Raw genomic sequence first — 15,248 nt, 5'->3', positions numbered from 1 at the left:
GTAGGCAGGATTCTGTAAACCCCAAGGTAAGGAGCTTGGATTTTATCTGGAGAATGAGAAGTCACTGTAGAATTTTAAGCAGGGAAGTAACATGACCTGTTCATATTTTCAAAGACCATCTGGCTGCTTGGTGGAAAATGGATTTTAGGGAGAACAATGGGAGCAGAGAAGAGACCAGCCAGGATGCTGTAGCTCTGAGAGAAGATAACCATGCTTTAGAATGGTGGAGGTAGAAGTGAGCAGAAGCAAACATATTCCAACATACATTTTAGATGTAAAATTTGTAAAACCTGTTAGTGAGTGAAATGTTAGGAGTGAAGGGAAAGGAGTAATCGAGAATAATTTTTGGTTTTTGTTTGGGTGAGTGGTAGTGTCCATCTACAGAGATGGGAAAGAATGGGAAAGGAACACATTGGGGCATGTATGTGAGAGGCTGTAGGGGAATTAAGACCTCTGTTCTAGAGACACTAATTCTGAAATATCTGTTAGACATCCCAATGGATTTAGGAGTCTCATCTGACGTCAGAGGAGATATCTGGGTTCTCAGCTCTCTTCGACAGTTGACTTCTTCTTCTTTGCAATTCTCTTCCTCTCCCTTTGGTTTTGATGGCACTAATCTCTTCTGGTCTTTCTCCTATCTCCTGCACTTCTTTCTTCCTTCCCTTGAAGTTCGTATTCCCTAGGGATCTCTTTTGGGCTTGTTTTTTACTATATACTATCTCTGGGCCACATATCCAAGTAAAAGACTTCCAAATACCCTTACATCTTACATGTCCTAATATATATCATGGCCCCCAAATCTGTAACTTTAGCTTAGATTTCTCCCCCATCAACAGATCTATATATCCAGTTGCCTACAGGATGTTGCTACATGGTTGACTCACAAATACCTCAAACTTAGTATGTCCCAAACTGAATTAATCATGCTTCTTCTTTGCCTCTGTGCATGGTAACACTACCCATTTAGCTAGCCAGGGGCCAAATCTCAAATTAGTATTAAATCTTCTTTTCCCCAGTAAAACAGAGCTCAGTGTACCTGAAGACCTCCCATACAAGAAGAAAAACAAATATAAGGTCATGCACTCATCACCCAGGAACCCCAGACACTGGCTCAATAATGTGCTGTATCCTCTCTTGCCAGTCTTCACCCTTCTCCACCCTGCTTTCTGCCATGGAAGCTGACACATCACATGGATCCTTTGTCCCAGTATAAGACTGGAGGGAAAGGAGAGTAAGATCAAGTTTCTCTTGCCCTCCTCCTGCAAACTCTCATTCATTCTTTAAGTTCTCAGTACAATATGACTTTGTTTCTAAAATGGTAGACGGGGTGGATTTGGGGATAGGATAGGGATACAAAGGCAGGAATATACTAGAAGCAAAAAGACCACTGAAGAGATTTTCATAGTCATACACATTGAGAAATAATAAAGGTCATTAGGGAAAAACATCCTTTGAGGGCTGGCCTGTCCCCAACATCTAAGCCTGCTCCTCAGCAATGAGAATATACTCAGCATATATTATTTTAAAAAATCAAAATCTAAATAAATAAACAAATAAACAGATAAAATAAGAACTGTGAAATAAGCAAATATCCGGAGTCCCAGGTTTACCTTGTATCCATTGTCTTCTTTGCGGTTGTGAGAAGCAGTAATCATCACACCTGCAACTGCTTTGAGCTCCTGGACTGCATATGGCTGAAAAAACAGTAATGCCATAATTCCATTTTGCTTTCCAGCTACTTACACATTTGATATAAGAATAACCTTGATTAAGTAACAGGAGAAGGCATTAAGACATAAACAGCCTATGACTTCAACAATCAACTCCAGATACACTGCCTGGGATATAGCTAAAGCCATCTAACTGTTAGGTCACCAGTAGCCACTTAGCTGTTAGACTGAATGGCTTTTTCCTCCTAGTCTAATTTACCTTAGCCCTATAAACTTTTCTTTTTTTTTATTTAACAGATATTTAAAGAACACTTACTATATGCCAGACTCTGAAAATATGAATTATGAATATAATCTTAAAAATGTTAGTGTTGGGAGTTAATTTAGGAATCACCTAATCTATCACATTTTACACATTATAAAATCATAAGGGAGAAGATTCAAGGGTAGAATAACATAGGTCTACTGACTTCCAATTTGAAGATCTTTATATATATTCCATGACCCTTATAACATATACCGGTCAAGTCACCATCTTCTCTCCCAAAGTTAATTTCCAGGTTAGATTTCCCTTTTCTCTGTAGTAGTTACTATTTGTCAGCCTATGATATCCCTCCTACCCCTTCTACCATCACTTCTGATTTCTCTTCTCCTGGCCATAGGGAACAAAAGATCCAGGTCTGACCAGAGTAATTTATTCCCCTGATGATATGATTCAGAGACTGGCTCATAACCACCCAAGCCTGGTCAGAGTCCTTCCCCAAGATGTTTCTTCTGCAGCTAGTCAAAGAGAATTGCCAAGGAGGACCGCTAAAAATATCTTCCCTACATATTAGAGTAAACCTACCTGTAATGAGAGAGGAAGGCTAACATACCGGAATTGATAGTATTTGGAATTGGCAACCCAATGGCAGAATCCTACAGACATGCTCTAGATTTCTGAACCCTTCCTGTTTTCTGTCATTCGTTAGAACTAATTGTTTAGTGATTCTTTCACTTCTTTGAATGACTCAGTATATTTCCAGTGAATCACTAGAATTGTTTATAGAGACGTTATCTATTTCTCAAATATTTGGGAAAACTGGCCTAATAAAATTATCTGGACCTGCCATTTTTAATTTGAGAAGATTAAAAACAAGTACCAGTTGAATTTCTTTAATGGTTATAAGTCTCTTCAGGTTTTCTATTTCTTATTAGTTTTGATGTATCAATTATTCTAGGAAATTGGCTAATTTCATCTAAGCCTTCACATTTATTTGCATTATGTTCAGAATACTGTGGTTTTCTTAATCTCTAGTATATATATTATGCTCCCTTTTAATTTATCGTATCTTTTTTCTTGAACATCTTTGCGAAAGTTTTGTCTATTTTTATTAGTCTCTTCAGAGAGTCAACTTCTGCTTTTAGTCATACCTGTTTTTAAAATATTTCTATTTAATCAATTTTTTCCTCAAACCTTCACTATTTTCTTTCTTTTATTTAGATTTAATGTTTTGACTATAACATACTAAGCTCTTTATTTTTTCATCCTCCCTTTTTCTAATATGTTCATTAAGGCTATATATTTCCCTTGAAGTATAGCTTTAGTTATAGTCCATAATTTTTGCAATTTACTATTTTCATTGTGGCTCAGTTTCAAATACAGGTAGTCCTTGCTTTGCACAGTTCCAAAACACATGAATTTCTGATACCATATTTTAGTTAAATAACACCCAACAATACAGTCAACAACAACACAATTTCCCAACAATGCATTCAAATTTCAGTTACCATGGTATATTAACTGTGAGAAACCGTATCAAGTGCAAACTTGCTAGCTCTTCTGTCCATAAATAATATGTATATAAGAGATCCGTCATGACCAGTGACCAATCACGTCACTCTGTTAAAGTCTGCCAGTGACTTGTGCATCTGTTATCAGCTCTCAACAGACAGCAAAGCATGTAGTTGTGTTGCCTACTTAACTCCATGGGATAGTTTGCAAAAATGGATAACTGAAAGAAGGAACTGGCCAAGAAAGATTAGAGGGTAGAAAAGGAACAAAAAGTGACAACAATAGAAGGGAAATTTAAATCAAATACAAGTGGAATTACAGAAGAAAATAGCTGGGAATGATGACATTGCTGTCATTCAAGAGATTTTCAATGTGCAACCGGATGAGCTTAGTGTAGGTGAATATATGGATGTAAGTGAGGAATGTGCTTGTGATGAAAAGGATTAAGATGTCCTGGGGGAAGTGATATTGGCAAAAAAAACTTCACATTAAAGGAACTCTCAGAGAAAAATCACAGCATTGAAAGTACCACGGATACACTATGGGAAACTGATCCAAACTTATAAAGGAATGTGACAATTCACCGAGAAATAGAAAGGATGCTCACTCATATTAAGTTATACAATGAGAAGCACATGTTGTTCATACTTTCTTTACCCATCTACCTATCTAGCCCAACATGGGGCTCAAACCCATGACCCAAAGATCAAGAGTTGCACGTTATTCCAACTGAGCCAGCTAGATGCCCCTGTCCTCTTCATACTCTTGATAAATTTTTTTTTACCAAGAAATAAAACACTTTATTCTCAATGTTTTTAATGTTTTAATTACAGTGTACTATATAAGTATTAATTTTACTATTTTTTCTTTTCCTTATATTTTTAACCAAGAATAGGGTATTCTTAATGTTTGGACAAAAAAACTTTAAAGTTCGCAGAACAGTTGTAATTTTCCCTTTGATTATTAAGGATCACTGTGCATGGTTTCAGCTGATAGTTATCTTTACAGTCCTACAATATCACACAAAGCAAGGACTGCCTGTAGTTTCTAATCTTCATTATTATATCTTCCTTAACCCAGGAATTATGTTTTAAAAATTCCAAACACATGGGGTTTTATGAGTTTCTTATCTCTGATCTCATTGCATTGAGGTCCAGAACTACGGCTTGATAAGCAGTTCTCTGGTATTTACAGAAATTTCCTTTTTTACCCTGCTTGATAAAAATGAATATCCTACCATTACTAAATACAGTGTTTACACACACACACACTCAGATCAAGCATGCTAATAGTGTGTCCAAATCCCTCCTCAGCCATTTTAATCTGCCTGATAAGCCAGTTTCTGGAAGAAGAGTATTAAAATATCAGACCATGACTGTGGACTTGTCATCTTGTTATAGATCAAATTCTTTGGTGGGTCAACACACGCTTGTTCAGTGAAAACAAATGCAAAATTTGTTTTCCTTCCTTTTGTCCTTCATATCACTTAATATAGAACTATAAGCATGACAAAGATTTGAATCCCAGTTGAATTAAGAAATCTTTTTAGGAGCAACAAAGTGTACAATCAATAACATGACACACTTACTACAAAAGGTGTAGGAACATATCTTGAAAAAAGGTACACAGGAACATCTTTGGCTAGTAAGACTGCAGCAGTAAGTTTAGCAAGTCTAAAAACAAACAGAAATTTCACTTAGTCCTTAGCTTACCACACAGTTTAAAACCCAACCCTCCACAAAATAAATGTTTCATATTGTAATTACTCTGAATATGTAGTAGCCTAATACAACAAATTCTTACAATCACTGGTTATTTAGGCTTCATGTCCCAACTTAAAAATGTTAAATAAGATTTTTTGAAAAGGAACTTAATAAGAAATAGAACTGATATTTTAATTTTTCTTTTTCCTCATTCATCTTTCTTTACCAAGAAATAAAACCTGCAAAAGGCAAAAAGAATGGAGGAAAGTGAATTAAGAGAATTCAAGAAACAAAAATAATTAAACCCTGAAAAAAAATATTGCTATCTCCTGATTATCTATGTGTGCAAATGCCCTAAAACTAATTAAATGTGAGCACAGTGAGAGAATACAAGTTATACGATCACTCCTACCTGATACTTGTGCCAAAATATTAAAATCATACCATAAACCATGATGTCATTCTAAATACTAACTCTAAATATTTAAAATTTTAATTCTGCCTGTAAGAGCGAAAGGTTATAATAGAAGCTTTAACATGCTTCCATTTCAGCTCTAAAATAAACATCAGCATGTGATCACATTTCTAGTTGACAGTTTCCTGTTTCAGAAATCCTACCACTAATTGTTTTTAAGGTTTTATTCCAGTCCAACTTAATCTCTGAAACAATTCACACTGTACCTCTGGCTGCTGCAGCTGCTAGTTACTTGACCCCGCGTGTCATACCCAACAACAAAGCCTCTCTGCTTGAAGTCTGAGAAACATCTTTCAAGGTATTTGTACATTCCCTGAAGCAGATAAACACAAAAGATTAGTTTCTGACTAATACCTGCATTTTCCACCATTTAAAATCCATTATTTTTATGTGATGTGTGTAGTTTATTGGCTCATAGGGAACTGGCTTCCACCTTGATGCTCGTGTTTACCAGTGTGGGAACAATACTGTTCAGTCCTCAAATCTGAGAGGACGAACATTTATTCCCTCAAGTGTCAGACACATTTAAATCCACAGAAATATCAATTAAGTAACTATGAAAGCCAATACGATACATAAAACATTAGGGAAAAAAGAAGGGATAAGAGAGTCAGTATGGTTAAAAAAAAAAAATTGTTAGAAGAACCAAAAGATATTGTTTCTTGCCTTATGGCTATGTAGACAACAGAATTTTGACCATTTTAGGCCCTGCTAAATCTCAAGACTGAAGCCAAACAAAAGATTTGACCTATTCATGACACAAACATTTTAAATCAGCAACATAAACCTTCATTAGAACATTTCTTTCTTCCTTTCTTCCTTTCTTCCTTCCTTCCTTTCCTTCCCTTTCCTCTTCCCCTTCCTTCCTGCCTCTTTCTCCTTCTTTTCTTTCTTTTCCTTCTTCTTCTTTTCTTTTCTTTTCTTTTCTTTTCTTTTCTTTCTTTCTTTCTTTCTTTCTGTCTGTCTTTCCTTTCCTCCTTCCTTCCTCCCTCCCTCCCTCTCCCTTTCTTTCATTTATTTTAAGTAACCTCTACACCCAACGCGGGGCTCAAACCCCCAACCCCAAGATCAAGTGTGCACATTCAATCAACTTAGCCACCCAGGTGCCCCATTAGAACATTTCTTTTTTCCCTTTTTTTTTTTTTCATTAGAACATTTCTTAAGATGGCTGATCCCATTTGCAATTCCTTAGTTCTAAAATCTCACAGAAAGAAAATTTCATAAACTAGGAAAATTTGCAGCCAATGGCGACAAAAAAAGAAACGAAAGTATTTAATACTGAAAACATCATAACAATAAATTAGAACCATTTAAGTGTCCTATGAATGATTTGCTAACTTTAATAAATGCTTTCATCTCTAAAAATAACACTTCAGATTGTATAGTCCTTTAAAACCACCTTCACAAATGTTGGCACATTTAATCGTTACAACCCCAAAAAGAAAAAAATGAAGATACCTTTCCTATTTTTGTCTGTCCTTCAACATCTTTTCAAAGAAAAGAGCAGACAGAATAGACTGAAGCTCCACTCAATGACTTGCCCAACGCCTAAATTCATCTAAATTTACTGAAGGCTACTATATGGCAGGCACAGCTAAGGCTGTATGTGACAGCACCATGAGGCCCCAGTGACTTCTGGACCCCTCTTTCAGATATAATTATTCTTTCCAACCTACTCCTGAAAGAGAACCTCAAACACCTCCCTTTTGGCCTTAGTCTATACTTTGTATTTGATTAAGCTCTTCTCTCCAGCTAATCTCTTAAATCAGGCAAAAACCCCAGCTGGCAAAACATCTTGTGATGGGAACCAAAACTACCTACCCCTCCAATAATGCCAGCAAGACCCTGCATGAGTGACCCCAAGACAATGATTGACCTGACCTTTCCTGCCCACCTGCACATACCCACTACTTTTGTCCTACACTTTGTGTATACAAACGTAGAAATTTTTTCAGCCCTTTGGAGACAGTCTTTGAGATGTTAAGTCCACTGTCTTCCTGGTGTTCCTTTCTGAAAGGAACTGAAATTCCTTTCTTGTTTCACCACCACTCTGTTTCTCTGCCTTTGGATTTTGTCAGCAGCAAGTGGCCGAACCTGGGCTGCTTAGGCTCTCCAGAGTCTGGTGCTCTTGCACCCCTGCGCTCTGGTTACACTCCCTGTGACTGTGGGTGTGAGTCTGTGGATGTGTGCATGCACGCATGCTTGCTATAGCCCACGCTGGTTAGTTTCACCAATTTATTTATTTCTAAAGATGATGCTATCCTCAAATCTCACAGAACTTCCTACTATTCTCTGGTTTAAAAATCTACGTTTGCTGGGCGCCTGGCTGGCTCAGTGGGTTAAGCCACTGCCTTCAGCTCAGGTTGTGATCTCAGGGTCCTGGAATCGAGTTCTGCATTGGGCTCTCTCTCAGCGGGGAGCCTGCTTCCTCCTCTCTCTCTCTCTGCCTGCCTCTCTCTCTACTTGTGATCTCTGTCTGTCAAATAAATAAAATCTTTAAAAAAAAAAAATCTACCTTTGCTTATCCCCATAAACCTAGATTCTGAAAAGGGCTAGGACTTAAGAATCAGATTCCATTAGGCTTTTCCACTTCACATAATGGAATCTCAACTCTAGTAACAATTTACATTTCCATAGAAAATGATTTTGAAACACCTCCTCCAATCCTTTTAGTAAAGTCAAGGAATCTTCCTTTATTAAAAGCCTATAAGGAAATAAATTTATTAAAAAGAGTGAGCTGACACATCTCTAGATGAGGGAAAGAAAGGAGACGGGTGCAGAAGTGGCACGTATCCTACCTATTTAGTCATCTTGTCGTCTGTTCTTCCCCATCCCCTGCATTAGCCTTTGCCTTTAGAGAATTCCCTCAGAACGAGGCTAAGAATGATTTACTGTTGACGCTATTGATTAGAATTATATCTTTATATCTACTGAGCAATCCTCTAGTCCAGAACTATTTTTAGTATATGCTAAATGCATTTTAGCCTCAAAAGTATACAATTCCTTGAAGCAGTAGGAATGATTCACTAGAAAAAGAAAGTAATCTCTTTCTATGTTGCATAAAAATGGGGAGAAATAAATTATATCATATCATAAGCTGTTTTAAGGAACTCTCATGGACTATAAGAAACAAACTGGGGGTTGCTGGGGGAGAGGTGGGCGGAGGGGCAGGGTAATTGGGTGATGGGCATTAAGAAAGGCATGTGATGTGAAAAACACTGGGTGTTATACACAACTGATGAATTATTGAACTCTACCTCTGAAACTAAGGACGTATTATATGTTGACTAATTGAATTTAACTTTAAAAAACCTCTCATGGATATGGGCACTCTTAAAGAACTCTCATGGATATGGAAAACCATGTTAAAGGGAAATATTTTTAACTACATTTTCCAAATACTCTGGTTAATCTTTATCAATGGCCATATGCCAAAATGAGTAATTCTCTTTTTTCTAAGTTTGTTTCTTTCTATCAGTTGGAAATGTCAATATCCATTTCCTGATTTCAAATGCAAATTAACAATGTCAAGAGTTTGAATATGGTCACCAAAAGAACTCAATCAGAAAGTTAGTCTATAACCCTGAAGATACACAAATGCCTTCTAAAATAAATCTTATGCAAGACCAAAGATCAGGATTTATTCCACATTTTTTACTTAAAAAAGTACCTTTCTAGATATAAAGTTTGTTTTTGTTAGAAAGGCACAACCTAATTTAGAAAGCCAAAAAATAGTGTGATTAAAAAGTATACATATAGTACTTTGTAATTCTTACCTGTGTTGACTGTATTACTGTAAGGTCATTAATATAGCAAAATCCTGCCCCCATAGTAGAACGAAGTCCTGCAGTCCCAAAAGTCATTCGGCAACAAAGACGATCCCGGAGCTCCTTGTTCATCCCATTCCGTAACAGATTTTCAATCTGCTCTTTTGTTTTGGGATTCTATAAAAAAAAGGTATTAAGACTTAATCAGGATCACAAGCAGGGTCCTAATATGAAGCCCTTCTGAGGAGCCAGGAAGTGTTATGTATATATCACAAGGTTCTAGACACACTATAGATTCCACAGTGCTAATGATCAATATTAGTATGTATAATAAAACAATACCTGGCCCTTTACAGAGTCCCCCAAAGAGCCAGGCCCTTACTGGAGTCCATTTACATATCTCTAATTATCACAGCATTTTTTGGTAATACTATTCAAGAGTTTTTTTAACAAATTGATAAACTTAAGAGCTATGAATCCAAAATAAGCCTCTTAGTCAAAAAATAACATTAATTAGAGTCTCTAAAGTGTTAAAAGAAATGTGGAAGCTATTGGGTAAAAGCCATCAACAGACACTTATCAACCACTTCCCAAATTTCTGTGATTCAAAGTGACCAAATAAGTGTTCCTGCTCTTTAAAAAGTCACAGAAAACCACTCAGTGTATCTACAGTAAAGATGACCATGAAATGGTCTTAGATATTACATGTGGACTTAGATAAGAATGAGAATGAAGATTCAGTCCAAACTTGGCTTGCTGAGCAGGATACACCAACATCTACATTTTAGAATTCTGTGTTTCATTATCACATCTTTTACCTTATTTTCATAAAGCTCAAGGATGCCCCTGACTGAAATAGTACTTCACAAACAATTAACTTCAAATAGAAATGTAATAAAAAATTAGAATAAAATTTGTAGGGATTTTCCAGTATTTTCTTTTTAAGAGTCAGAGTCAGATATTACGAAAATAAAGTGAACCACAACTTCTCCCTTCCATACTTTGTGTAGTATGGATTTAGTCCATACTAACAACTTAGATCTTCTACGTCTATAGCCTATACAATAATGAATATTCCGAATGATAAACCAAGGTACCTACAAGGTGCTAAATATGAGAGTATATTTGTACTTGCAAAGAAATAAAAACATTAATATATATTTAAACAGAAAGGGGTCACCTGGGTGGCTCAGTGGGTTAAGCCTCTGCCTTCGGCTCAGGTCATGGTCTCAGGGTCCTGGGATTGAGCCCCGCATCCGGCTCTCTACTCGGCGGGGAGCCTGCTTCCCCCCTCCCCCTCTGCCTGCTTCTCTGCCTACTTGTGATCTCTCTCTCTGTGTCAAATAAATAAATAAAATCTTTAAATATATATATATATATATCTCACATAAAACCTTAACTCAAGGAATCTCCCTTTTATAAATAGCACACACTAGCAAATACACAGACTATATAAGAATATGAATAGCTATTTTTTTTTTCAAGATTTTATTTGAGAGAGAGAAAGAAAGCATGCCATGTGTACAAGCCAGGGAGGGGCAGAGGATCCTGAGATCATGACCTATGCGTAAGGCAGACGCTTAACCAACTGAGCCACCCTGATGCCCCAAAATAGGAATAGCTATTAAGATAAGAATCTAAACAATAAGATTACCTGTGCTACTATTTATTATTCTATTATTCTAATGTTTAAGATACCACCAGATTTGATAGAGGTCAAAGAGACTTGAAGAGGGCTAACACTTAAAAACAAATGTAAGGGGCGCCTGGGTCGCTCAGTGGGTTAAGCCTCTGCCTTAGGCTCAGGTCATGATCTCAGGGTCCTGGGATGGAGCCCCACATTGGGCTCTCTGCTCAGCAGGGAGCCTGCTTCCCCCCCTTTCTCTCTGCCTCCCCCTCTGCCTACCTGTGATCTCTCTCTGTCAAATAAATAAAATCTTAAAAAAAAAGAAAGCATAAGGGGCGCCTGGGTGGCTCAGTGGGTTAAAGCCTCTGCCTTCAGCTCAGGTCATGATCCCAGGGTCCTGGGATCGAGCCCCGCATCGGGCTCTCTGCTCAGCGGGGAGCCTGCTTCCACCTCTCTCTCTCTGCCTGCCTCTCTGCCTACTTGTGATCTCTGTCTGTCAAATAAATAAATAAAATCTTAAAAAAAAAAAAAGAAAGCATAAGAATGGCAAAAATTAAACACTAAAAACACCTGCATTCTGTAGAGGGTACATGACAGTGTCACATAGTTCATGACACTGAAAATGGGGTAGTCCTGGGGGACCTGACTGCCTTAGTCAGAAGAGCAGATGACTCCTGATCTTGGGGTTGAGTTTGAGCCCCACACTGGACACAGAGATTACTAAAATTAAATAAATAAACTTAATTTTAAAAATTGGGGTAGTCCTTTTAGAGTTTGCAGCCACTATCAAAATTTAAACTGCATGTACATTTTGGCCCATAAATTTCTCTGTCCACAGCAATATCTTCACCCAAACAAAAAGATTTATTCATGTAAGAATGTTGATTGCAGCATTTTACTGGTAGTAGCATTATTACCATTGCATTGATAAAGAACTTAAGATTTAGAGAGGGAGCCTAGTAACACTGAGCAAATATTAGAGGTCTAGACAGGATTTGAATCCAGGTTGGTCTGGCTCTAAATCCTATACCACCTCACTATAAATAACAAAACAATTATGTAGAGCAGGCTAATAATGCTTCTAATAATAATAAACTCCAACTATAAGGTAAAACATTATTCTTTTTAATTACAGCTAAATAAAAATGATCTACCAGACATGAATATTACTAGGTTACTGAGTACTTGCTAATGTTTAACTGCACAGCTACTAGAGTAGGGCCTAAAAATTCTATTCTCTGTTATAAACATCACAACCAGTCCTAACCTAATTCCTGGTTCTGAAAGAGCCTGTAAATTAGAGAAAAATAAAAATGGATTAAAAATCATAATGCATTAGACATAAGTATATTTTTATTGTAAATAGTACTAAGCGATTATAGTGGCAGGCATATGAAATCTACTTTAGGTTTCTCCACTATTTCATAGGTAGATAATTTTAAATTAGATATTGATGTCTCAAATGTTTTAAAATATACCTAAAGGGCTCTCTATGTAGCCATGATTATATTTTCCATTCAGATGAATTTGTATTTTTTTGTTGGTTTTTTTTGGTATTTTGTTGTTAAAATCTTCAAATGACTATGATTTTTATAAGCTATCATATATGAAGGTTCTAAAGAACTACAAATTATTTTTAAATATTATTTCCACAGAGAAGTCAGATGTATTAAGTGAAAAGCAGAAGTATGTATAAAGTGTTTTAATCTGTGTAAAAAGAGGTATGTGTATACTTATATATCATTCCAGAAATACTCCATGCAAATGTAAGAAACTAAAAATAGTGATTATCTCTGATGGGGAAACCAGGAGTGAGGTCTGAGGTAGGTAAGTGACTTATTTTTATTGTACAGCCTTGGTACTGTTTGGATATTTTATGGATGTCTTACTTATTTTATGGTAAAAACTAGGTAAGTATCTATGATCGCTGAGGGAAAACTACTTGTGTGTCTACTTTTTACCTCACAAATTGTTCTTTTTAGAACAGCACCCACAGAGGGCTATTAATAAAACATACATTGGATCTTCTTCAAATACAAATTATTGTTTGCTTAATAAATGTGCTCCCTTATTTACAACGCACTCATTACTTGAGAGTAGGAACAGCCTAATCAGTCAAAAGAGAAAAAAAATGATTCAACTGGTGTCAGCCATAAAGAAAGCATCTCTAAAATTATACTGTAAGTCTGTGGAGAAGTTATATGATGTACATACTTTTTGATAATGCACTTGTTGATCTACATATAAAATGAAAATTAATTATTTAGAAAGTAAATGCACTTAATCTGAACTAAATTTGCTCTTAACTAGTATATTTTAGAATCCTAATAATTTTAGTACCCCAAAAAAGTAATCCTGAAGAAAATCCAAAAAGATTTTAGTGACTGCTAGCATTTTCTATACTTCATCAGGAGTAAAGCTGATTGTTTAGTAGGAAATCAGTAAGCTAAAGAGTACAGAATTAAAGCCATGCATTATTTTCAAATTTTACCTGTTTACCCAAAATTTTCCTTTAGGTTCTAATCCTATGGATTGCTGCAACTTTATATGGCTGAAATGAAGAAAAGAAAGTATCTTCTTACATAAAACTCTGTGGAGTTCTGTTTTTTCCATAGTGTAGTCCATAAGGCCCAAATTCAAAGAAAACATGAAAGAACCGATTTCCACACACACACACACACACACACACACACAAGTGGTACTATACACACACACACACACACACACACACACACACACACACACACACAAAGTACCTCTTCTAACAAACTTCTTACAAACTCTCATAGATGTGAATAAAGCTATATACCAGACCAAAGTCACTCCAACCCTGCCTGCCATGAAATGAAACTTATGAAGGATTTTTTTGGACTCACCCAAGCTTTTCTGAACCTATTCCGTATGTAATTAGAGGGTTTCTGTATTATTTATGTGTAATAAATGTAACTATGTATAAAAGGATGTAAAAGTAATTAATCATCATTATATAAAACAAATCAAGTTTGTCAATGAGGAATTCACCTATAAATCTTAGTTCCTACTTCTTTTATAAACCTAATATTTGTATAATTTTTATACAACTTGAATCTACTCTATTAATACTCTAGTACAAAACCTAACAGCATAAAAATAATTTAAAATGTGACCTTCATTGTTTAGAAGATTAGAACAGATCTAAAAGAACATAATATATATTCACAATTCAAACCCTAATATTGTTATATATATATAAAGATGAGGCAATGGACACTGGGGAGGGCATGTGCTTTGGGGAGCACTGTGACTTGTGTAAGATGGATGAATCACAGACCTGTACCCCTGAAACAAGTAATAAAGTAAAAAGAAAAAAAAAAGATGAGGCAATATACAAAATTGACTTTTTAGTGGCTCAAATATATCTAAAATTGCAAAGCTACAAATACCATTTTAAAATTTTACTGACAGAGGCTGCTGTCTAAACAATAAACACCCATTTTATAAAACTACAGAGAAAAAATATTTAAGTTTATTTCTAAACAGAAGTTAAAATAGGAAACGGCGGTCTGAAAATCCAAAGGGTAAACTCAACTGACATTTACTTCTGAGGGTCAGCCAGTTTGAAGATCCAAATCTAGAGACCTGGAGTAGAACATGTTTTCCCAACCAGCTGCTTCCTTATTGAGTCCAAAATATACTCTTGCTAATCAATAATTTTTTCCCATTTAAGGGTCTTTGTATAATTCTAAATTTTATTTCTCCATCTTTAAAATTTATTTTTCATATAGAAATATAATTGACATACATTATATTGTTTTCAGTATAAAATAGTGATTTGAAAATTCAATAGATTACACAATGCTCACCATGATAAATATAGTTATACCATCTGTCACCGTATGTTAATACAATACAGTATTATTGACTATATTCACTGTGCTATACTCCTCATCTCCGTAACTTGTTTATTTTATAACTCGAAGTTTGTATTTCTCAATCCCTCTTACGTATTCTGCATATGCCCCCACCACTCTCCCCTCTGGGGACCACCAGTTTGTTCTCGGTATTTATGAGTCTGTTTCTGGTTTTTGTTTGTTCATTTGTTTTGTGTTTTAGATTCCAGATATAAGTAAAATAATTTCTCATTTAAAAAAATTATAGAAATTAGCATAAATTAAATTGGCTTAGATAAATTCAAATGACTATTCTTGTCATATAAAATGAGATGTCATTAATAAGAATTGGCTTAATAAAAT

The 15,248-nt window shown here is 35.7% G+C and overlaps 1 protein-coding gene across 3 annotated transcripts in view; it reads right to left on the bottom strand.

Annotated features, from left to right (window-relative positions):
- Positions 1-15,248, bottom strand: part of PGM2L1 (phosphoglucomutase 2 like 1) — a 48,636-nt gene that overhangs the window by 16,964 nt on the left and 16,424 nt on the right. For all 3 annotated transcript variants that reach the window (XM_032853093.1, XM_032853095.1, XM_032853094.1), the window contains 4 exons: positions 9,399-9,566; positions 5,829-5,935; positions 5,033-5,117; positions 1,611-1,694 (listed from right to left, as the gene is read on the bottom strand). In XM_032853093.1, coding sequence (XP_032708984.1) covers positions 1,611-1,694; positions 5,033-5,117; positions 5,829-5,935; positions 9,399-9,566 — 444 coding nt within the window. The remainder of the gene's footprint in view (positions 1-1,610; positions 1,695-5,032; positions 5,118-5,828; positions 5,936-9,398; positions 9,567-15,248) is intronic.

Source organism: Lontra canadensis, unplaced genomic scaffold (genome assembly GCF_010015895.1).
Source record: "Lontra canadensis isolate GAN:19392208 unplaced genomic scaffold, GSC_riverotter_1.0 scaffold7, whole genome shotgun sequence".
Taxonomy (NCBI): Eukaryota; Metazoa; Chordata; class Mammalia; order Carnivora; family Mustelidae; genus Lontra; species Lontra canadensis.
Note: the sequence above shows the minus strand (reverse complement) of the source record. Positions and strands in the feature narration are given on the sequence as shown.